Genomic DNA, 23,995 nt, shown 5'->3' with positions numbered 1-23,995 from the left:
CTAAAACTAAGGATTACAGTTTAAAACTAAAGAGTTGTCATGTTAGACTGAGAAGTGAAAACATTGTTTTATCTCAGAGAGTTGTAATTCTTTGTGATTCCCTTCCTCTAAAGACAGTAGATGCAGAATCTTTAAATATTTTCAAAGCAGCAGTAGATAGATAGATTTTCATTATCAAGGGGATGAAAGATTATCAGGAACGTGTTGAAGTTAAAATCAGATCAACCATAATCTTACTGAATGGCAGAGCAGGTTTGAAATGCTGAGCAGCTGATTCTTGTTACTTGTTCATACGTTTATATCAATCCTAGACAGAAGATTCTTCAAGAATAGATTTTTCTTACATTCTCACTTTGCTGGAGATTAAAATGTTCAAATTATTTGAACGAATGTTGGCAACTCCTATAGTTGCAAAGTATAAAAATTAAGGTCACCTCCAAAGTTCTTCAAAATATAAGTTTCACATCTGTAGCCTTCAAAGTGAACAAAGTATTCAATAGTGCTTCAAGGTGAGAAAAAAGTAGTGAAAGTAATTCATTATGAAGATTCAAAAAGGGTAACTAAAAATCAGGAAGGGATTACGCACAGGATTCAAAGGAGCACAGGACGTGGACTCAACAAAGAACAAGGGGAGTTTGAAGGTTTAGGATTGCCAAGATTTGCAAACAAGAATTTTGAATTTAGGAACAGAGCTAATTAAGTCAGCACTCGCAAGAGTAACAGGTGAGCAGGATATAAAATCACAAGATCGAGGATAACTAGAAGAGGTAAGTAAAAAGGCATTGGAGAAATTATGTATTGAATTAATATATACGGATAAAATAATTTTAGTGGGTGTGGTTGGCTGAGGGAGAAGAGAACAGAGAGTAAGAGATGTAGAGAAGAGTTTAGAATAACTGTGCATGTTGCCACAAAGTTGATATTATAGTCATGATGACAGTCCAGGGATTAGGGGTTCCCAACCTAGGTTGCAAAGGCCACATCTAGGATCAGAAGTAGTCCCACTTCTGAGTAGCAACGCTGACCGTAGAGAGGGATAATTTAGCTTGGACACTCTGGCTCTGGTGGTCAGGAGCAATCCTGGACCCATTGTATCAATTCCGCAAATAATATGAGGCAGACATGAACTTAAAGCACAAACTTCAGAAAACACATCCAGCAGTACATTTGCTTTTTTGGTTTAGACCAGCATTGTCAGAATGTCTTTCTGCACTGGGTGGAGACAGAGGTCAGCAAGTGCAAATTAGTCACTGGCTGAATTAAGGAAAATCTAGGCACTCATATAGTTGAGACAGGGAGGTGGTTTCAAACTTTACTGCATTTAAGCTCTTGACTGTCTATTATGCAGGCTCTAGGTTAGTGATTTTGCCAAATACGCAACAAATCCAAAAGTGAGAGGGGAGAGCAGCTGGTGAGTTCATGTGTATGGGAGTTGCAGAGTGGGCTGAGCGGGTGTGCAAATTTGTTTTGGCAAGAGAATCTTGTGTGCATATATGGGGAAAGAGGGGTGTTGGCAAAGAATGGTGTGTATGTGGATGTATGTGTTGAGGTAGAGTGACTGATTACAAGTCATCTACAAGGCTGGGGAGGTTTCATGAATCATCTGTAATCAGTGAACATGGAGAGTTTCGCTAAAAATCTGCAGAAGTTCATAAAATAATAAAAGTGCTTGGAAACACAACTTTCCATATTTTAATGATGCATAATCATAAGATAACACAACATACAAACATATCATGTACCCAATCTATCTGTTTCGTTTTATTGCTGTGCTGTTTTGTCCTGGCTTTTGGGTTCATGTTAATTTTCAGCTGTTAAAACATGTTGAAATTGGAAATTATTGGGAAGCACTGTGCAAGATATTTGTTATGGGATGAATAGAGGGGAATTTTCTAATCTTTTGCTGAGGTAGCATTCTCTCTTGTTTAAGCTTCCATTATCTCCCCCTTAAACAAAAAAATCTTTTATCCTTTTGAACGACTGACCAAACCTAACCTTCCTTTCCTCAGCAAGGTCTTGATCACCATCCAATTCCATGTTCAGCTCTCCAAAAAGCTTTCTGTCAGAATCCCTTCACTTAATCTTGCAAGTGTTATTAGCAAAGGAGCAATGAATGGGGTACAGGATTAGCAGGGACCTACTGCAACAATATAAAGACCAGGCAATTATTTAATTGGGGCTCTTGTGAACTACCATGTCATCTCACTATAAAGGGAACTAATTATGTGGACACGAGAAACCAAGCGTTCCTTGAGAAAAGATCAAATCTCAACTTCAGCCATGGTTCAGTATTTCGCACTGTCATCTTCAAGTCAAAATAGATTGTGGATTCGAGCCCTTAGTATACAGTTAAGCAAAATGTACATTCATTAATCAGTCATTCAATCACGTGTGTGTCCTCTCTTTATTTTTTGAAGTCCCTAGACCATTGTAAGTTGGTATTTCATCCCAAGTTAATTTTCCATCATCACTGAAGGGGGCAGATCCTAAGCCTATCTCAACTGAAACAGGAACTGAACAATGAATGAACCACATGCCAACAACATGCTAGCCATCGAGGAGAAAGTGAGGAGTGCAGATGCTGAAGATTAGAGTCAAAACATGCGGTGCAGGAAAAGCACAGCCAGTCAGGCAGCATTTAAGGAGCAGGAGGGTTCACGTTTCGAGCATAAGCTCTTCATCAGGAATGCTAGTCATCTATTCGAGTGAGCTAGCTTGCCCCTACAAGTGCTGCACTCATAGAGTTTCATCTTTCAAATGACCTATTAAATTGAGACCTCCATCTCAGATTTACATAAAAGATCCCGCAACACTGTTTCAGAAAGCAGTATCTAACCCCTAATCAACAATACTGCTACATTATAAACTCTGATAATGGAGCTTCAATGGAAGAGTTGACAGTGGTGTGCTGAGGTGAAGCTATTGTCAGAGTGCATGTGAAAACTAACGTTGCTTTTTTAGATGATAACACCAAGGTGAAGCACACAGACAGAACAGGAGGAGTCAAAGATACATCCTTAGAGGGCATCAGAGGTAATGGTGCAGAGGCAGGAAGCAAAATTCATCTTTCTGCAGTTTTTCAAATTTCTTTTGTTGCATGTACAACATTCCAAAAGCAACATGTCAGATTTACAATCTCAACATCAAACTCTCCATTCTGCATCCTCTCTCTTGCACAGACTCATGTTGTAATTGGGAAAAATTGCTGCATAATTTAGCTGTGGAAGGGCTAAAGACCATTCTGTTTTGCTCATTCCAAAAGCAAGTCATATTTGAAACAGACTGGTTTCAGGAGTTACACATGAATCATCGACTTCTTCACCTCCTGATGCTGCCTGGCTTGCTCTGTTCTTCCAGCCTCCTGCCTGTCTGTTCAGGAATTAGCAGAAATATAGGCATTGGATTCAAATTCTACATAATATAGCATCTGTTTAAATATAAAATGGAACAGAAAACTAAGGCACCTTGGGAGCAGATGCTTTATGTAAAGCTCCTCAATGTGGCATCATGAAGTTTCATTAATCCTGATGAGTAGGGACACGGCTTAATTGCCAATTATTTCGTTCATGATGTGCTTAGAGTGAAATGCTAATTTTAGCTTCTGTGTTTCAGAAATGCATTTATCCATTTTCTAATGGTACAATAAATTGCTGATCACAGACAAATTAATAAATAAATTCTTATATAATTGGATGGAATACCTCAGTAACCAGTGCAAGAGGTAGTTCCAAGTCAATGAGTGAAGTGCTGTGAGGTTTGTTGAAAACTGAGTCAGGAATTAAGATCTCAGAGATTTCAGGATCAGTCAGATGTACTCAGCAACACACAATATTCTCTTTAAAAAGAGGTTATCCCACAACCTATGAATCAGATCTAAGCTTTGCAGTTCTGCCACAGCCATTGGTAGTTGGCAATTAAACTACTAACAGGAGAAGCCATCTCTAAAAATATCCCCATCCTCAACACTTCAATGTGGCAGACAATGCAGGAGCACTTTTATCCAATCTTTCGTCAGAACTGCAAGTGCATGATCCAAGTCAGCCTTCTCCTGTCATCTCAAGTATCACTCAACATAATATCAAAAGACAGATGAAGGCACTGGATAGTCTAAAGGCTATGAGTCCTGATAAAATTCCAGTAGCAGTACTTATGTTTCAAACTATCCATTCTCCTCACAAAGCTGTTTTCGAACAGCTAAAACACTGGCATCTACTGGGCTATCAAGCAGTTCTGATGAAGGAAAAATCCAGAGTCATAAGAGTCATACAGAATGGAAACAGACCTTTTGGTCCAACATGTCAATGCCAGCCAAGTTTTCCAAACTAAACTAGTCCCACTTGCCTACGTTTGGCCCATATCCCTTCAAAACTTTCCTATTCATGTAAATGTTGTAACTGCACCTGCATCTAACAGATCTTCTGACAGTTCATTCCACATACAAACCACCCTGTGTGTTAAAAATTGCCCCGTACGTTCCTTTTAAATCTTTCTCAGCTCACCTTAAAAATATGCCTCTAGTCATTTAACTCCGCCAACATAGGGAAAATACCTTTTCTATTCACCTTAGCTATGCCTGTCATGATTTTACGAACTTTTATAGGGTCACCCTCAATCTCCTATGCTCCATTCTTTTCCCACGAGGGTCACACCTTATTACAGCCAAAAACGGACAAAAGGGTTAGACTCCAGACATAGGTGACAGTGACATCAAGGCTGCATTTGACCGTGTGTGGCATTAACAAAGCTGGAGTCGTTGGGAATTAGCAGGGAGGGTGATATCTGTTCTTGACATCAAGGCTGCATTTGACCGTGTGTGGCATTAACAAAGCTGGAGTCGTTGGGAATTAGCAGGGAGGGTGATATCTGGCACAAAGAATGATGTTCGTTCACTGCAAGAACTGCAGATGTTCAAGAAGGCAGCTCATCAACTTGCTCGCCAGGATGAACAGCAATCAGTAATAAGTGCTGGCTCAACCAGCAACACACAAATTCCCTTGAAATAATTCAGCCCATCAAGTCTCTTTCACTTTTCAATGAGATCGTGGTTATCTGCTAATCCTCTACTTCACTTTAGTACCTTTTCCCTTTAACTCTTGACTTCCTTACTGGTTAAAAATTTATCTATCACAGCCTTAATGACCCAGCTTCGACAGCCCTTTGCAGTAAAGAATTCTCAGATGTATGACCTTCTGAGAGGAGAAATTCCTCCTTAGCTCTGTCTTAAATATGTGACCCTTTATTCTGAGATTATGGTCTCTGGTCCCAGACTCTCTCATAAGGGGAAACTTTCATTCCAAATCTACCTTGTCAGGTCCCCTAAGAATCTTATATGTTTCAACAAGGTCAACTCTCGTTCTTCTAAATTACGATGAATGCTAGTCAACCTCTCCCCATAAGACAGTTGCTCTGTGTTTAGTATAATCCTCATGAACCTTCTCTGGATTGCCTCCAATGCCAGTATACATTCATGAAATAAGGTGTCCAAAACAGGTCACAGTTCATTGTATTCCAGGTGTCATCTGACTAGTGCCTTGTCTAGTTTCAGCAAATCCTCCCTACTTCATACTTCATTCCCTTTGAAATAAGGACCAACCTTCCATTTGTCTTCCCTATAATCTACAAATCTTGAATGTGATTTTGTAATTCATGAACAAAGACTCAAGTCTGTTATATAGCCTTCTGCAGGCTTTCTCCATTTAAACAACATTCACCTCCTCTGTTCTTCCTGCAAAAATGCATAATTTCACACTTCCCCACTTAATATTCCATTTGCCAATTCTCTGCCCTCACTTACTGTTAATCTGCAGACTCTCTGTGTTATCCTTACCACTTGCCTTTCTGCTTTTTTGTGTCATTTGCATACTTGGCTATAGTACGTTTGCTTTCCTCATCTGAGTCATTAATACGTACTGAAATTAATTATAGCCCAGCACTGATCCTGTTGCACTCCACAAGTTAAAGAGAAACATAAGAACATAAAGGCTTATACTGATAAAGTTAGATAAGAATGGGAGAGGCTCAAGTGTAACAGAAACACCAGAATAGACTGAGTAGGCTGACTAGCTAGTTTCTGTGCTGCATATCTTTATGTTAAAGTGTTTTTCACTAAAATGAATAAAGGCATCCAAAATAGCATCAGAATCACAGCTTTTCCCTGCTGTTATCAAATTTGTGAATAGGCCTCTCATATATTAGAGGTGATCTTTCTCTGTAGCTATAACACTATATTCTGCATTCTTTCAATTACCCTGATGTATTTATGTAAGGTATGACTGTCTGGTTAGCACGCATTACAATACTTTTCAATGTATCTCAGTACATGTGACCATAAGAAATTAAATTAAATCAAATCAAAATGACAATTTGGACAATTCTATTGCAGTAGACATCTTGATTTTATGCCTTCAAATAATCCAAACATTTAGATGGAGGCAGTTTAACTGCTGCCCTGGAATTTCACGTTTCATTTATAAGCAAAAGAAAATCCTTTTAAGGTTCATGACTGGTATGCAAAAGTGTGTGCTTTCACTCGCATAATACTTGGAATGATGTCAGTAACAGGCTAGACTTGAGAAATTTCAGAATAAGCAGGGCCTCTCTCATTCTGCTGCCTGGCTTCCATAAGGAAAAGGAAATTGTGCTTTGTTTCCAAACAAGTCCAAGGATGAAACAGGAACACTTTGATTTCACTGTTCCTTCTAAATACAAAGGCAACCACTTTAAATTCTTATTTCATGCAGTCCAAGGTTAAAAGCCCAGACGTGACTTGTTCAAAGCAACTGCACATGTGGACCTAACTTCCCATTCAATTTGATGCAGTAACCTTACAGAAGTGAGACATCTCCACCTGCAGGAACACTATTTTGTCTTTCTCACTGATAACAATCAGACATCATGCTAATAGGATACAAAGTACTGAAAGCATTTAAGGATTACGCAGGTTATTTTGTGTTGAGTTATGAAAGAGGGTGAAGACATGGGAAGGTGTAAAGGTTTCAAAATACTTCCATACATAAAAAGATTTTGGAAATAAGATTAGGTGGAACAGCAAGAAATGTTCCTAAGTACAATGGAATAATAGTTGAATTCCTAAATGGGCAATAGGGTCTCTTGATATCATTAAATCATTTGTCATATTTAAACCAAATCAAATAATAAGCTATATCATCTGTTATGTTGTGCTTTCTTACTCCATTGTCTAAGGGACTGTAATTTAACTGAATATTACCCAAATATATGTTAAGTGATTGAACATATGTTTCAATACTGTAAGTCTGAAGGAATTTGGTGCTCAAAGGGCTGATGAAATCTTACTGGGTAAGTGCTGAGGAAAAGGGCATAAACAGTGAGGAAACTGTTTAAGACCATTAGCTTTAATCATTTGAGGGCTGAATGTCTGTTCATTTTTCTTTGCGATTGATTTTCAGTAAAAAACATCTGCAAAAATCACTGGGAATTCTAATATTATGAGTTCAAGTAAAATTTGAAAAATATTTAGAATCAAAGCAGATATCTTTGTTGACAGTATTACTTTGCCCTGTTCTTGTAAAGTAGTTTTTCTCTCCTTTATAAATTTCTCCCTTTTGCATACTTCGTTGGTTGTCAAGTAGAACAGGCAAAACAATCCAGCCCTGTGTTACAGCAGTTTTACACACTATGCACAAATGTCCAAGAATAACCTGCAGTTTGAGGATTTCTCCTATTTAAGAAGAAACTATTCACGTTCGCTCAGTACCAGGTTCCATTCCATCAATGTCACCTCAATGATTTGGTACCAGTTAATTGCTGACTGTTTGTCAAAACACTACAAATATTCTCATTTCAGAACATGTGCAATCCTCAAAGGACAGAATAACTGACTGGCAATTGCCAATTCAGCTACCAGCTGGAACGGTAGTAGATAGATTTCGTGTTCCACAGTCCAACAAAGGAAAAATTTAAATATGGGAAAAATAAAATCTTGCAAAGATGGGCAATAAAGGAACAAATATGGTTTCCCTAAAGAGTTAGAAAGTTGTTATTTATCCTTATCCTGCTTTATTGCAGTCAAGAGAGCCATTCAATTCTATGAAGTTTTGGAAAAATAAAATTAGATATTCAGCACATAAAGGGTGAATGAGAACATATTTTTTCCACCTGTAGATAAAATTTTACAGCAACAAGACACTTGGAACACAGTGAATATTTAAATTTCCACATCTGTTTTGGCAAAAAAAGAAATTCAGGCTGTCAACTAACAGTCTCTTGTAATTCCATTATCCAGTCCTAACATTAACTGACCAACATAAGTGAATGTGTTATTATGTGAATTTGTGTCAACTGGTAAGAAAGTAGAAGAAACGTTCCAAGATGAGTACATGAAAATACTCAAAATATTGATCAATACATTACCTGAATCAATGCATTACATCCAATTTGGATTTGTGCTTGTTATTGCAAGTTAACCATGAGTTGTCCAGGATTATTTGACAGAACTTTAACTTAATGTTATTTGCTGCAAACAATTGAAGTGTAGTAACTTCCAGATCAAAGTTGCAAATGCTACAGGTATGATACACTGGAAAATAACATATTGCTGAATTCCACAATGTTTTAACACAATAAATCAGGTTACAGTCATTACTCTTCATACTGATAAGACATTAAGCTTAAAAGACTTTGGTAGGAAGAGACAGAGGACTTGATGAGTGTCTAGAAGTAAAAACAACCATTCCCAGACCACTGTGCACCTCCTGACAAGCCTGTGTCAGCCACAGCTATACAGTTTTGATTCTGTGTCAAAGACCAGCACTCCCTTATAAAACTAAAGTGTAATCAGGGTTTCAGTGGAGCAATATGCTCAGTGTCACTGACACTAACTGTTTTTACAAGAATCTGTCAAGAAGGCTGACAAGATTGGTGCCATACGCAGCACCCATAATGTGGGCAATTTTAGTCCAAACTTTCCAGCAGGAAACTGGCTGGATCCAAACTTGGTGCTCACTGTTCATTCTCCTCCCTTCTGTTTTTATTTCTGTTTTTCTGTTCATTGAATTGTTTGGAGTGGAATATTTTCTGCTTTATTTAACTAGGGTTCTACTCCATCCCTTGGATTTCCCACAAATGTAAGTTAAACTTGCACTCAATAAAATAAGTTCAAGAGAAGGAAATAGTTTCTATATTGTTTTGCCCAGTCAATGAAGACTATTCATCACTGGATTAAAACGTCCTGGCACTCCCTCATTAACAGCACTACGGGTGTCCCTACACCCAATGACTGAAGTGTTTCAAGGAAGCAACTCACAACCACTTCACCAGGGCAACTAGAGATGGCAATAAATGCCAGCCTAGACAATAAAGCATACATCCTGTAAACAAAATAAATCTTAAATGTTGTTCTGAACAAAAATATGGGAAGGTCTTCAAAAAGCATGTCAAAAACCACCTGGCTTTGGATGAAATGTTCTAATTGCTTATGAATAGCTTTCAAATATGCTGTTTTCTAACTAGGGATTTAAACTCTTGCTTGTTAGTCATCTACAGCCGAACAAGTTAGTACACCAGCCAAGAAAAATACTCTCTCTTCAGGTGTCAACTTCAGAAAAAAAAACGTATAATGGGAATGCTTCAACTGGTAGTTCCATCTGTGGGTTGAAAGATACTCAAACAAATTACAGCTTCCCTGATTAATTGACACATTGATATTGAATGAAAATTAGAACAAAAGCTATTTCACAGAAGGCAAATACACCAAAACTAATGGAATTTTTGCTATCTAAAGTGTTTCAAATAATTATTTCCATACTGTTAGTTCCGTCTCTATCTTCCTAGTCACAATGGTATTCCACAGAATTTGTTACATGAGGATTCACTTGGGACATTATATATCCAACTCAAAGAAAGACAAGAATTCTCCAAGTCTGATGTGCAGCATTCCTTCCTGAATGAATACTAATTAAAAAAATACATACTAGGTCATAATAAAGTTAAATACTATTGGCAAGCTAAGGCTAATAAAGGAATTGCAATTATTTATGTGTAAATATTACAGACAAAGGACAGATGCCAGATTAAATGTGCAAACGCAAGAGGTGCTGTTCAAGATGCACCATGTGGATCAGTTTAGCAAAAACCGCAATAAAAAACGAAGTGCTGGAAAAATCCAGTAGGTCTGAAAGCATCTGTGGAGAGAGAAAAACAGAGTTAACATTTCAAGTCCAGTATGATTCATGTTCATACCAGACTCAAAGCACTGATTCAGTTTTTCTCTTCTCAGATGCTGCCAGACCTGCTGGGTTTCTTCAACAGTTTCTGCGATCATTTCAGATTTCCAGTATCTGCAGCATTTTGCTTTTATTTTTAGCAAAACAGGACCTCACTGTTTACATTACTGCTGAAACGCATTACACAGCATGAATTTCCTATATCATTCAGTAGATGTGAATTAAACTTGTCACAGGAAATCTCTCTTTCAATGTAGGTTTTTTAACAACTAACATTTTTCCCAATAAGCATACTGATCACACCATTCTCGTTCAGTTACTGGAGGACAGCTAGAAAACACAAACTGCAGGCAGAGAAAGAGTCCCATTCATTGACAGAAGTGCTAACTCCAGGTGAACCTCACAGGAGAGCTATCATCATCTCCATTCGACCCAGAAGTAGCACTTTTACTTTTTGCATGTGAAAAATGCCCCGGAAAGTTGCTGCACAGCCTCCAATCAGTTGTGATGTTCTAGCATCCCAGTTTTACAATTCTTCAGCTGCAGGATAAAAGAATCTCTAAATCTCCTATTTTTCCCACTAAAATGATGCGCATTTTGTGAATCAACTTTACAGAATAAATATTGGTGGGCAGCACGGTGGTTAGCACGATTGCCTCACAGCGCCAGAGACCTGGGTTCAATTCCCACCTCACGCAACTGACTGTGTGGAGTTTGCACATTCTCCCCGTGTCTGCGTGGGTTTCTTCCGGGTGCTCCGGTTTCCTCCCACAGTCCAAAAATGTGCAGTTTAGGTGAATTGACCATGCTAAATTGCCTGTAGTGTTAGGTGAAGGGGTAAGTGTAGGGGAATGGGTCTGGGTGGGTTCGCTTCGCCGGGTCGGTGTGGACTTGTTGGGCTGAAGGGCCTGTTTCCACACTGTAAGTAATCTAATATCTAATCTAATCTAAAAAAATATATATTAAAAGAGGATATGGAATAAGGATCGGTAAGTGGTTCTGAAATGGAAATCAAATGGTATTGGTGTAATTTGGCCCAATCATTACAACCTTTCTTTAGCCATTGCATTTGCTCTTAGCTGCTTGCATGGAAGACTGAATAACAGTAACAAAAATACTAATCATTTCTTTTCAACTAACAAAGACAACAATATTCAACCTGAAATCAAGCTCAGAGTATATCACACAGACCAATGCAACAAACATAGGAAGGCAGAGATTGTACTTTCAGCAAACTGATTTCAAAATTTATTTAAACCAACCACTGGATAAGATTTTATTTTTAAAAACTGATTGAGTATAAGATAAGTTATTATCCCTGAGTTTCAAAAAGGAAAGGACTCCTTCAGTTAATGGATTTCATAGAATGCTTCTAAAAACAGGAACACCATGTAACAATGCCAAAAACTTTAGCCAATGTTGCAACGTTAGTTTGAAATAGCAGTAACAACTTCTCAAGCATGTCACGAAAGAGCAATTAACACCATTACTGGGTGCACACATAATAATACATAAGTTGACCACCCATTATCAGTCATTGAGAGAAACATTCCAATTTACTGTCCATTTCCTATATTAAAGGCCACCTCTTCCAAATAATCCTGAAAATAAGTGGACAGATAAGTTAGGAGGGAGCAGCTGCAGCAATTGATGATTTTAGGCAGTAATTAGATTTAATCCCATCTCCTCGTTCCAAATTCAGCCAGTGCCAGTAGCTGATACAAAAGTTCAAAGTCTTCCAGCTGTTCACAAACCAAAGTCTGTGCTTTTTCAATCTGCTGCATTCCAGATTTCTAAATCTGCATCCAAGTTGTTGTTCCTCTGCGATAAACTATTAATTCAACTCGAAGTTAACCAAAACAAGCTGTTTTATATCTTAATGAGCAACCTATCAAAAACAGAAGATCTACCATAGTCCAACTATTCCATATTTCCCCAAACTCTTCAAACAAAATTTAAATACTCAACATTTTCACACATTAACCTTTGGTTACTTACAAGTTTCTTTTAGCTAGATTTACACTGATATTATTGCACCAGGACTTGATAGTCCCAATTCAAGAAAGGTGGTACCCACATTATGAATGCATGAAAACCCTTCAAGTGGTTTTCATGCCTCAAATTATAAATATTTTGGTAATCCATAGAGGCCCCTAAAACATAATTAACAATCATACTTTTTTTGGAGGAATGTTATACATTTTAAACCTGCATGAGCTAATAATTCATAAAGTACAGAGAGTGGTGGTTGATGGGAAATGTTCATCCTGGAGTTCAGTTACTAGCGCTGTACCACAAGGATCTGTTTTGGGGCCATTGCTGTTTGTCTTTTTTTTATATAAATGACCTACACGAGGGTGTAGAAGGATGAGTTAGTAAATTTGCGGAAGGCACTAGGATGGTGGAATTGTGGATAGTGCAGTTGCAGTTTACAGAAGGACACAGGTAAGCTGCAGAGCTGGGCTGAGAGATGGCAAATGGACTTTAATGTGGAAAAGTGTGAGGTGATTCATTTTAGAAGGAGCAACAGGAATAAAGAGTACAGGGCTAATGGTAAGATTCTTGGTAGTGTAGATGAGCAGGGAGATCTCAGCGTCCATGTACATCGATCCCTAAAAGTTGCCAACCAAATTGATAGGGTTGTTAAGAAAGCTTATGGTGTGTTAGCTTTTATTAGTAGAGAGATTGAGTTTCGGAGACATGACGTCATGCTGCAGCTGTATAAAACTCTGGTGCGGCTGCACTTGGAGTATTGTGTACAGTTCTGGTCACCGCATTTTAGGAAGGATATGGAAGCTTTGGAAAGGGTTCAGAGGAGATTTACTAGGATGTTGCCTGATATGGAGGGAAGGCCTTATGATGAAAGGCTGAGGGACTTGAGGCTGTTTTGTCTTAATTGAGACATGTAAGATATTCAGAGGGTTAGATAGGGTGGACAGTGAGAGCTTTATTCCTCAGATAATGATGGCTAGCATGAGGAGGCATAGCTTTAAATTGAGGGGTGGTAGATATAAGACAGATGTCAGAGGTAGTTCCTTTACTCAGAGAGTAGTAGGGGCGTGGAATGCACTGCCTGCAACAGTAGAAGACTAGCCAACTTTAAGGGCATTTAAATGGTCATTGGATAAACATATGGATGATAATGGAATAGTGTAGGATAGATAGGCTTCAGATTGGTTACACAGGTTGGTGCAACATCAAGGGCCAAAGGGCCTGTAATGCACTGTAATGTTCTATGTTCTAAGTTCTCTTTTGAGAGGTAGTGGTGGTAACGTCACTGGGCAAGTAATCTAGTCTAGTGATTTAGGAAGACCATAAAACATAGGAGTGGAAATAAGGCCATTCGGCCCATCGAGTCCACTCCGCCATTTAATCATGGCTGATGGGCATTTCAACTCCACTTACCCGCATTCTCCCCGTAGCCCTTAATTCCTTGTGACATCAAGAATTTATCAATCTCTGCCTCGAAGACATTTAGCATCCCGGCCTCCACTGCACTCCGCGGCAATGAATTCCACAGGCCCACCATTCTCTGGCTGAAGAAATGTGTCCGCATTTCTGTTCTGAATTGACCCCCTCTAATTCTAAGGCTGTGCGCACGGGTCCTAGTCTCCTCGCCTAATGGAAGCAATTTCTTAGCGTCCACCCTCTCCAAGCCATGTATTATCTTGTAAGTTTCTATTAGATCTCCCCTTAACCTTCTAAACTCCAATGAGTACAATCCCAGGATCCTCAGCCGTTCCTCGTATGTTAGACGTACCATTCCAGGGATCATCTGTGTGAATCTCCTCTGGACACGCTCCAGTGCCAGTATGTCCCTCCTGAGGTGAGGGGCCCAAGACATAAGCTTAAAACCCACAATGGCAGATGGTGAAATGTGAATTCAATAAAAATCTGGAATTAAAAAGCTAGCCTAATTAGCAACATTTAACCACGTTATAAAAATCTCTAATTCAATAAAATCTTTTAGGGAAGGAAATCTGCCACCCTTACCTGACCTAGCCTACGTGATTCGAGACCCACAGCAATACAACTGACTCTTAATTGCCCTTTGGCAATTAGGGAGTAAATGCTGGCTTAGCCATCAACGTCCACATCACTTGAATAAATCAACAAAACAGACTGGGACTCGTTGATCTTACAGCTATCTCACAAACTGAATTCTACCTGAATCTGTCCGATTTGATTTCCAGTCATCCTCTCACTCTTCTCCCTGTACCAAAACAGCCATTAACAATATTTTCTTTGTCTTTGCTTGTAGCACATTATGCTTCCCCACAAATCTCTGCAGACTATGGTGTGACCAACAAAACACACCAAAAGCTCCCACCATGACTTGGTGGTCCTGGTGCATGAGTCACGAAAGTCAGTTTGCATCTACAACATATAATCAGTAAGATTAATGGCAGGCTTTTTTGATTGGATTTGATTTATTATTGCCACATGTACCAAGTTTTGTTTTGCATGCAGTACAGACAGATTATATCCTACTATATGCATTAAGGTAACTGAACAAAGAAGAATGTAATGTTACTCATGCATAAATGGTGCACAAAAAGTGAGATCAACATTAAAATTTGAGGTATTCTGTACTATGAGAGAACTTAATGTAAAAAGGTTATGCTTCAATTACACAGGGCAGTGGTGAAACAACATCTCAAATATTCTGTGCAGTTTTTATGTCCTGTTTTTTTTGAAAGGATGCTAATATATTGAAGATGGTTCAGAAAAGATTTGCCAGATAGATACCTGAAGTAAATGTTCCCTCGAGGGCTTAGATTGGATAAGATGGGCTTCTTGGCACAGGAGTTTAGAAAAAAGTGAGAGTTAACCTGATTCAAGTATTTAAGTCCCTGAATGGTTTTGTCAAGGTGAATGTGGAAAGAATGTTTCCTCTTGGAGTTCAGTCCAGGACTTGGGGCACTGTTTTAAAATTAGGGGAAGTGAGAGAGATCTCTTTTGACATTACAGCTGCATTTGACCAGGTGTAGCTGGTTGGTATCATATCTGGCACATCTGAAGATCATTAAAGGTCAGTCACCTCAGCTTCAGGAGATCCTCAGGATTATGTCCCTTCGCTGTTGTTGGGTGAAAATCCTGGAATTCTCTCCCAATATCATCTTGGGTCGGCCTATTTCACATCGACTTCAGCAGTTCTAGAAGACAGTGTATTACCAGCTTCTGGGCACCTAAGAATAGAAAATGAATGCTGGTCCAGCCAGAAACACCTACAACATTAAGTGAACTATTTAAAACGTAGGGGCTGCTCCTTTGGGACAGAGGTGAGGAGATTTTTTTTTCTCTTTGGAACTCTGACACTGAAGGTAATATGGTTGAGACCATAGAGTATTTTTAAGACATGTTAAGAGATAGAGAGATTCTTCTGAGGCAGAAGAATCAAGGGTTACACAGAAACTAGGAGAAGTAGGCTATTCAGGGGTTCAAGCCTGCTCAGTCATTCAAAATTATTATGACCGATACTCTACATCACGGAAACAGACCCTGCAGTCCAACCTGTTCATACTGACCAAGTTTCCCAAACTACACTAATCCCATATATCTGTGTTCGGCTCACATCCCACTAAACGTTTCCTCATGTATCTGTCCTCATGTCTTTAAAATGTTGTAAATGTACCTGCATCTATCTCTGGTAGTTCATTCCACACATGAATCAACCCTGTGTGTAAAAAATATTGCTCCCCAAATTTCTTTTAAATCTTTCTCCTCTCACCTGAAAAACATGCCCTCTAGTTTTAAACTTCCTTATCTGAGGGAAAAGACCTTCCATTTTCTATGCCTCTTATGATTTTATAAACCTCTATATCAGCCTCTTATATGCCGGTGGAAAAAAGTCTGAGGCTACCCAGCCTTTCCTTATAACTAAAACCCTCCAATCCCTGCAACAACCTGGTGAATGTTTTCTGAATTCTCTCCAATTTAATACAAGTTGTTCCGCTATAACTGCATTTCATCAATGCGATTTGGCTGTAATGTGATTGGTGAATTGGGGAATAATGTTTTTAAAATGCGAACTTTCACTGGCTATTACACGGTTCCAACCCCGGCACTAGGTGTCGTGGTGCATGGAGACTTGGATTCCACGTTGACATCACATGATCACTCAACTCGCACAGTTTGTCGTGAAGTTCTTCCTGAAAGGTAGAGAGCTGTAATCCATATTTTTCGCACCTGTGTTTTGTAAATCTTGCTGTGTTTTCTGTGAATATGGAAGGAAAACATACAGGAATGTCGACAGGAAGTGTCCACGTGAAAAAATTGTGGGTGGTGACCAGAGAAGAAAGGCTAGAACACTTGAACAGAAGCTAATGTTATAAAGTGTTTTGAGCGTAACGAAAGAATACATAATATTGTTCATGCAACCAAAATAAAGGAGTCTACACTACGCACCATTGGAGACAATGCAGAAGGAATTAAAGCAAGCTGCATTGCTGGAACAAGTCTGAGTACTAGCAATCCCAAAAGGATTACCAATCACAAAACCACTCAAATCAACCTACAACAGACTACACGGAGAGACTTTGCCACCACACCTCTTGCAAACTCCTCAATCGTCTCGTGCACTAACTCTACAGCAGGCGCCACAACCTTGAAATTAAGATACAGTCCATACTCTCAGCCTGCACTCAGGATACAGCAATACAGTCACAGGACATTGCCAAACAGGTAAGGCGACAAAAACTACACCATGTACATGCACACCAAGAACAAGAAACTAAAGAAACTTGGCATCACCACCAGCAGTAGCCAAGCCGACCCTGGCACCACAGTGGAAAATATCACAGTGGAGAAGTCGACTGTAAACTTATTGGACCACACCCTTCAACCAGAAGAAATTGAAGTTCTTACCAGGGGTCTCAAATTCTGCCCCATCATCAAAATGGACCCCATGGGTCTTGCAACAGACACGGAGGAATTAATCAGACAAATGAGACTCTGGAAATTCTGTGAAGTACTAGCAAATCTGTGAAGTCATAAACAAAGGAACTTGAGGAGATGGAGTGGCTTCTAAATGTGTGGATAGAAGATAAAATCGATAAAGTGATCTGGGACCACCTTTTTCACCATAAAACAGAAAGCCTCATCAATTTATGAGGACTTAAGGAAAAAAAGCTGAAAATCCTGCAGGCGTGTCTGCCTTCAGTACTAGTGGTGGCTGATTCGCTGGATTTAAGAACCACATATTTTCATAACGTGAAGTTATGTGGAAAAGCTGCCAGTCCAAATAAGGACCGTCCGCTGTCATTTCCTCCCATGTTGAAAAGAGTTGATTAAGGAAGAAGGCTACACCTTAGGTCAAATCTTCAGTTTGAACGAGACAGGTTTATATCAAAAGCGAATGCCATCCAGCACCTACATTTCTAAGAATGAAGCACATGCTCCAGGTTTTAAGATCACAAATGATTGTATGACTGTGTTGTTGGGTGCCAATGCTAGTGGAGACTTTAAGCATAAGCATTTGGTGGTGTATCACTCTGCCAACCCATGGACCATGAAGATTAAGTCCACTCGAGGTGTTTACTTCAGGTCAAGCAAAAGAGGTTGGAATGATGGGACAAATGTTTTCTGATTTTACTGATGATGTTGTCAAGGATGGTTTTACAAATTATTTCAGGAGAAAAAAACTTTGGCTTACAAGATTCTCCTCATTCTGGACAATGCACCAAGCCATCCTCCCACCATTGGTGAGCTTTCTGAGAACATCAAAATGCTATTTCTACCTCTGAACAAACCTCTCTAATTTAACCCACGGACCAAGGTGCAATAGTAGCTTTTAAAGCTTATTATTTAAGGCGTACATTCAGGAAGCTGATTGAAGCTACTGAGGGAGATAATAAGGACAGTGTTCTTCAATTTTGGAAGAGTTTTACCAGATAACTGCAAGATGCTGCACTTTGGAAAAAGCAAATCAGTACAGGACTTATACACTTAATGGTAAGGTCCTGGGGAATGTTGCTGAACAAAGAGACCTTGGAGTGCAGGTTTATAGTTCCTTGAAAGTAGAGTCGTAGGTAGATAGGATAGTGAAGGCGGCATTTGGTATACTTTCTTTTATTGGTCTGAGTATTGAGTACAGGATTTGGGAGATCATGTTGCGACTGTACAGGACATTGGTTCAGCCACTTTTGGAATATTGTATGCAATTCTGGTCTCCTTCCTATCGGAAGGATGTTGTGAAACTTGAAAGGTTTTAGAAAAGATTTACAAGGATGTTGCCAGGGTTGGAGGATTTGAGCTACAGCAAAAGACTGAATAGGCTAGAGCTGTTTTTCCTGGAGCATTGGAGGCTGAGGGGTGACCTTATAGAGATTTATAAAATCATGAGGGGCATAGATAGGGTAAATAGATGAGGTCTTTTCCCAAGGTTGGGGTGTCCAAAATTAGAGGGCATAGGTTTAAGGTGAGAGGGGAAAGATTTAAAAGAGACCTAAGGGGCAACTTTTTCATACAGATGGTAGTGCGTGCATGGAATGGGCTACCAAAGGAAGTGGTGGAAACTGGTACAATTCCAACATTTAAAAGGCAACTGGATGAGTGTATGAATAGGAAAGGTCTAGAGGGATATGGGCCACATGTTGGCAAATGGGACTAGATTAGGTTAGAACATCTGCTCGGCATAGATGAGTTGGACCGAAGAGTCTGTTTCCATGGAGACATCTCTATGATGTGTTACTGAAAAAGCACAGCAGGTCAGGCAGCATCCAAGGAGCAGGAGAATCGACGTTTCGGGCATAAGCCCTTCTTCAGGAATTTAGCAGGAGAATCGACATTCCTGAACAAGGGCTTATGCCCGAAACGTCGATTCTCCTGCTCCTTGGATGCTGCCTGACCTGCTGCGCTTTTCCAGCAACACATTTTTCAGCTCTGATCTCCAGCATCTGCAGTCCTCACTTTCTCCGAGACACCTCTATAATTCTATGACTCTATCAAGAATACTGTTGACATCATTGTGGAGGCCTGGGGTGATGTCAGTCAGGCCAGTTGCATACAGTTTAGCAAAGGCTTCTCCCAAATTTATTTAATAATTTTAAAGGCAGAGCAGCTTCCAACAATCGAAGAACATTGTGTCGCTGTTAGAAAGCAAGTTGGATTTGAAGAAGTGGAGACTGAGAATATCGAGGAGATCTCGAGAGCCATTGTAAAGACCTCTCCACAGTTGATCTACAACAATTTGTTGCTGAGAGGGAAATTGAGGCTGGAGATGAAGACGAGGAAGTCCAGGATGCAGCACCATGAAAACTTCTATTTCTCTCTTGTCTTCTATCCTAAAGGAAGTTGATAACCAGTTGCAGCTCTTAAAAGACAATGACTACAATGTAGAATACAGCAGGATAGCAGTTCAGAGCATAAAGTCTTAACTGGGACCCTATGAACAGCTTCTTCATGAAATAAGAAAGATGGCAAAGCAGCAAAAACTAGATAACTTTTTTAAGCCAACCCCCAGGAAACAGTCTGACAACAATGAACCACAGCCATTCACTTCTGTACTGAATTTGTTTTCCATCGTAACCCTGCATCCAGAAGTGTACCTGAAAGTAATGATAATGCTGATGATGGCTGTCAGCCCCTGTCTTAATACAGTACTGTAACTCAGCAAACTCAGAAACCCCTTTCAACTTCCTTCAAGTTGTTGAGGGTAATGTATTAAATTTATTGCATTAGTTCACTGAAATATACAATTGCAACATTTATTTATACTGTGCTGCCATTTGTGTTAGGCTAACTACTACGTCTATTTCGATTTTTACTGATATTTTTGGTGGTTCCCCCCATATTTCTGTTGCACAATTTTCTATAACGCAAGGTCGCAAGGGAACACAACAATCGCATTACACAAGAACTGATTCTAATATCTTTCCTGAAGCAGTGACCAGAACTGTACACAATACACCAAAAGGGGCCTCATCAACATCTTCTACAGCTTCAACCTGAGCTCCTAAATCCGATACACAATATTCTGAGCAATGAAGGCAAGCGTGCTAAACACTATCCTAACCACCCAATCTACCTGTGATGCAACTTTCAAAGAACTATGTACCTAAATCCTGAAGTCTCTGTGTTCGACAACACTACTCAGGGGCTGACCATTAACTATATAAGACCTGCCCTTGTATGCTTTACCAAAATTCATTACCTTGTATTTATCCAAATTAAACTCCATCTGCCACTCCTCAGCCCACTGGCCCCACTAACCAAGATCCCTTTGTAATCTTAGATAACTTTCTACCCTGTCGACTATCCCACCAATTTTGGCGTCATTTGCACCCTTACTAACCATGTTACTGAAATTCTCGTTCAAATAATTATTATAAATGACAAACAAAAGCTACTTTCTTTTTTCTTGAATATATCAGTAACTCAGCCTCCACAGCCCTCTGTGGCAGAGAATTCCATAGTTCCCTACTCTTAGAAAAAATAAATCCTCCCCCATCTCAGTGCTCAATGGTCTAGCCCATATCCTGAGACTGCATCCACTGGTTCTTGACTCCCCAGACAGGGAAAACATCCTCCCCCCAATGAAGGCCAATATACCATTTCTTTTCCTAACGGCTTGCAACATTTTCCAGTTTGCTTTCATTGACTGGTGTACAAGAACACCCAAATTCCTTTGTATAGCCACACTTCCCAATATATCACCACTTAAATACTACCCTTCTTTCCACACCGAAATGTATAACTTCACGGTTAGCCACGCTGTGCTACATCTGTCACATATTTTTCCACACACATAGCTTGTCTAAATTACCCTGAAGCCTCCTCAAAACACTCAATCCCATCCAGTTTTGTGTTGTCAGCAAATTTGGAAATGTTGCATTTGATTCCTTCATCCAAATAATTTGTTCACATTGTGAATAGTTGGGGCCCCAAGTACTGCTCCTTGTGGTACCCCACCAGTCACTGCACACCCTCGGAAAACCATAAGAAATAGGAGAAATAGGACATTTGGCCCCTCAAGCCTGCTTCATCATTCAATAGGATCATGTAACCTTTGATTCCCTATTGTTCAAAAATATATTTATCTCAATCTAAAACATATACAAGTACCAATATATTGTCCCCATAGCTCTCTGGGGCAGAGAGTTCCAAAGAGACTCAGCCTTCTGAGAGAAGGAATTCCTCCTCATCTCAGTCTAAATTATTCTGGGACTATGCCCTCTGGTCCTAGATTCTCGCATGAGAGGAAACATCCTCTCAGCATTTATCCTGTCAAGCCCCTTAAAAATCCGATATGTTTCAATAATAGCACCTCTCATTCTTCTAAACTGCAGTGAGTAAACTGCCAAACTGTGCTCCCAAGACAATCCCACCATACCAGGGTCACCCTGGTGAACCTTTTTTGAACTGCCCCAAGGAAACAACCTCTCTCATTAAATAAGGAAACCATGGGGAGCACGGTAGCTCAGTGGTTAGCACTGCTGCCTCACAGCACCAGGGACCGGGGTTAGATTCCAGCCTCGGGTGACTGTCTGTGTGGAATTTGCACATTCTCCCAGTGTCTACGTGGGTTTCCTCTAGTGCTCCAATTTCCTCCCACAATCCAAAAGATGTGCAGATCAGGTGAATCAGCTATGCTAAATTGCCAATCGTGTTGTTTGCATTAGTCAGGGATAAATATAGGGTAGGGGAATGGGTCTGGGTGGGTTAGTCTTCGGAGGGTCGGTATAGACTTGTTGGGCCAAAGGGCCTGTTTCCATACCGTAGGGAATCTAATCAAACTGTTCATAGTACTCTAAGATGTGGTCTCACAAACACCTTGCACAGATGCAATAAGACTTCCCTACTATTATGCTCCAACCCCCTGAAATAAGGATCAACATTCCAATAGCCTTCCTGATTATCTGTTGCACCAGTGGGTTAACTTTGCTTTTTAGACATAAGTACCCCAAGTCTTTTTTTAATGTTTAAGCCTTCTGCAGTTTCTCCCTATTTAAATAATATTCTTCTCCCTTTCAAAGTGAATTTGACATTTTCCCAAATTATATTCCATTTACCAACATTTTATTCACTTAACCTCTCAAAGCCTTTCTATCAGCTGTTTATATTCCTCTCACAACTTGCCTTTCCACTACTTTCATGTTATCTGCAGTTATTTCCACTCTCAGTTTCCTGTCTGTCAACTAATTTTTGGTCATGCCAATATACTACCACCTTTCCCCGTCTGCTTTAACTCCACCTACCAACTTTAGTAGCCTTAATACATCAAATACATCACAGTCATTAGTTCTCTCTCATCAATTCTTCTTGCTGATTCCTCAAAAAACTTCATTGCAGTTGTTAAGCATTATTTCCCCTTATAATGCTGGCATTGTCCAATCCAGTTTCCAAATGTTCTATTATCCTATCCTTTATAATGGAGTCTAGCATTTGCCCCACTACTAATGTTCGGCTAACTGGCCTATAGTTCTGAGATCTTTCTTTCCCTCCCTTTTTAAATAGTGAGGTTACATTTTCTACCCTCTAAAATGTAGAATTATTGGAGTCTGCTCCAGAGTCCACCAAATTTTGGATGACCATTTGTGCATCCAATATTTCCAGGGCCGCTCTCTTTAGTACTCTGGCTGTACCTTATCAGGCCCTGGTGGTTTGACAGCCTTTAACCCCATTAAAAACCAAAAGAAAACTGTTAATGGCAGTGAATCAAAAACAAAAAAGAAATTGCGAGAAAACCTCAGTCTGGCAATATTCGTGGAGAGAAATCAAAGTTAACTTTTTGGGTCGAGTGACTCTTCCTCAGACTGCTTTTTCTTTCTGGCAATTGTAGATGTCTCTTCTTTGGTGCTAAAACTATCCATGGTTGAGCTACTTTTCCTCTTTTCCTTTAATTATCCCCAGTACTATTTTCATGGAAATATAGATTTCCTTCAATTCTGCCCTCTCACTAAACCATTGGTTCACAAACATTTCTGGTAGGTTATTTGTGCCCTCTTTTATGAAGACAGAACTGAAATATGTGTTCAATTCTTCTGCCATTTCTTTGTTCCTCATTATAATATCCCTGCCTACTGACTGTAAGGGACCTGCACTTGTCCTCATCAATCATTTTCTCTTTACATATCTGTAGAAAATGACCATAAAACATTCTACTTTCCCTATAATTTTACTCCAATACTCTATTTTCTCCCTGTTGATCAAATATCTTGTCCTCTTTGGCTGAATTCTGAAATGCTCCCAATCCTCAGATTGTTTTCTTTTCTGGCAATTGTAGATGTCTCTTTGGTGTTAAAACTATCCATGGTTGAGCTACTTTTCCTCTTTTCTTTTTGAGCCAGACAGGAATGAATAATTGTTGCAACTCATGCACTCATTTTTAATATTAGCACCAGAAGTAGATGGGATGGTGGAAATCAAAACATGAACAGATCAGCATGATCTTATTGAATGGTTTAAGTGACAAACATGATGTTCATGAGGAACAGAACAATTCAAAGTATCCTTGTTGCTGCATAATGCATCTATGCACAGCTGATAAGTAATGTTGAAAATCTTCTTTGAGGCAATTTGAAGTGGCCATGCTGCAAAAATAATTTGGGAAAAGAATACGGAACAAAGATTGGTAGTGTCATGAACAATGTTGGTTGGGATGCTGGTGACTTCGAAAGCAGGACCAGCAAGCCACATAATTTGTACTGTTTTGAGCATGAGCTATAAACACCATAAACTTTGTTGGTCTTTAGATTTCTTTTGATTGACCTGTAAGAACAAATTCAATTTGCGATTAAAAGCAAATCCTGCCATGTAATAGCACTTTGCAAGTAGATAATTTCCATTTCTGG

The 23,995-nt window shown here is 39.5% G+C and overlaps 1 protein-coding gene across 8 annotated transcripts in view; it reads right to left on the bottom strand.

Annotated features, from left to right (window-relative positions):
* Positions 1-23,995, bottom strand: part of LOC122548836 (vacuolar protein sorting-associated protein 13B-like) — a 968,370-nt gene that overhangs the window by 588,647 nt on the left and 355,728 nt on the right. Inside the window, exon 20 of one of the 8 annotated variants that reach the window (XM_043687675.1) lies at positions 14,807-15,391. The exons of the other annotated variants lie outside the window; for them this stretch is intronic. Within the exon in view, the coding sequence (XP_043543610.1) occupies positions 15,339-15,391 (53 nt within the window). The 3' untranslated portion in view covers positions 14,807-15,338. Of the gene's footprint in view, positions 1-14,806; positions 15,392-23,995 lie in introns of those variants that run through there. 8 annotated transcript variants of the gene reach the window in all.

Source organism: Chiloscyllium plagiosum, chromosome 4 (assembly GCF_004010195.1).
Source record: "Chiloscyllium plagiosum isolate BGI_BamShark_2017 chromosome 4, ASM401019v2, whole genome shotgun sequence".
In the NCBI taxonomy this organism is placed as follows: domain Eukaryota; kingdom Metazoa; phylum Chordata; class Chondrichthyes; order Orectolobiformes; family Hemiscylliidae; genus Chiloscyllium; species Chiloscyllium plagiosum.
The sequence above is the reverse complement of the archived record's forward strand: the minus strand, read 5'-3'. Positions and strand labels throughout refer to the sequence as shown.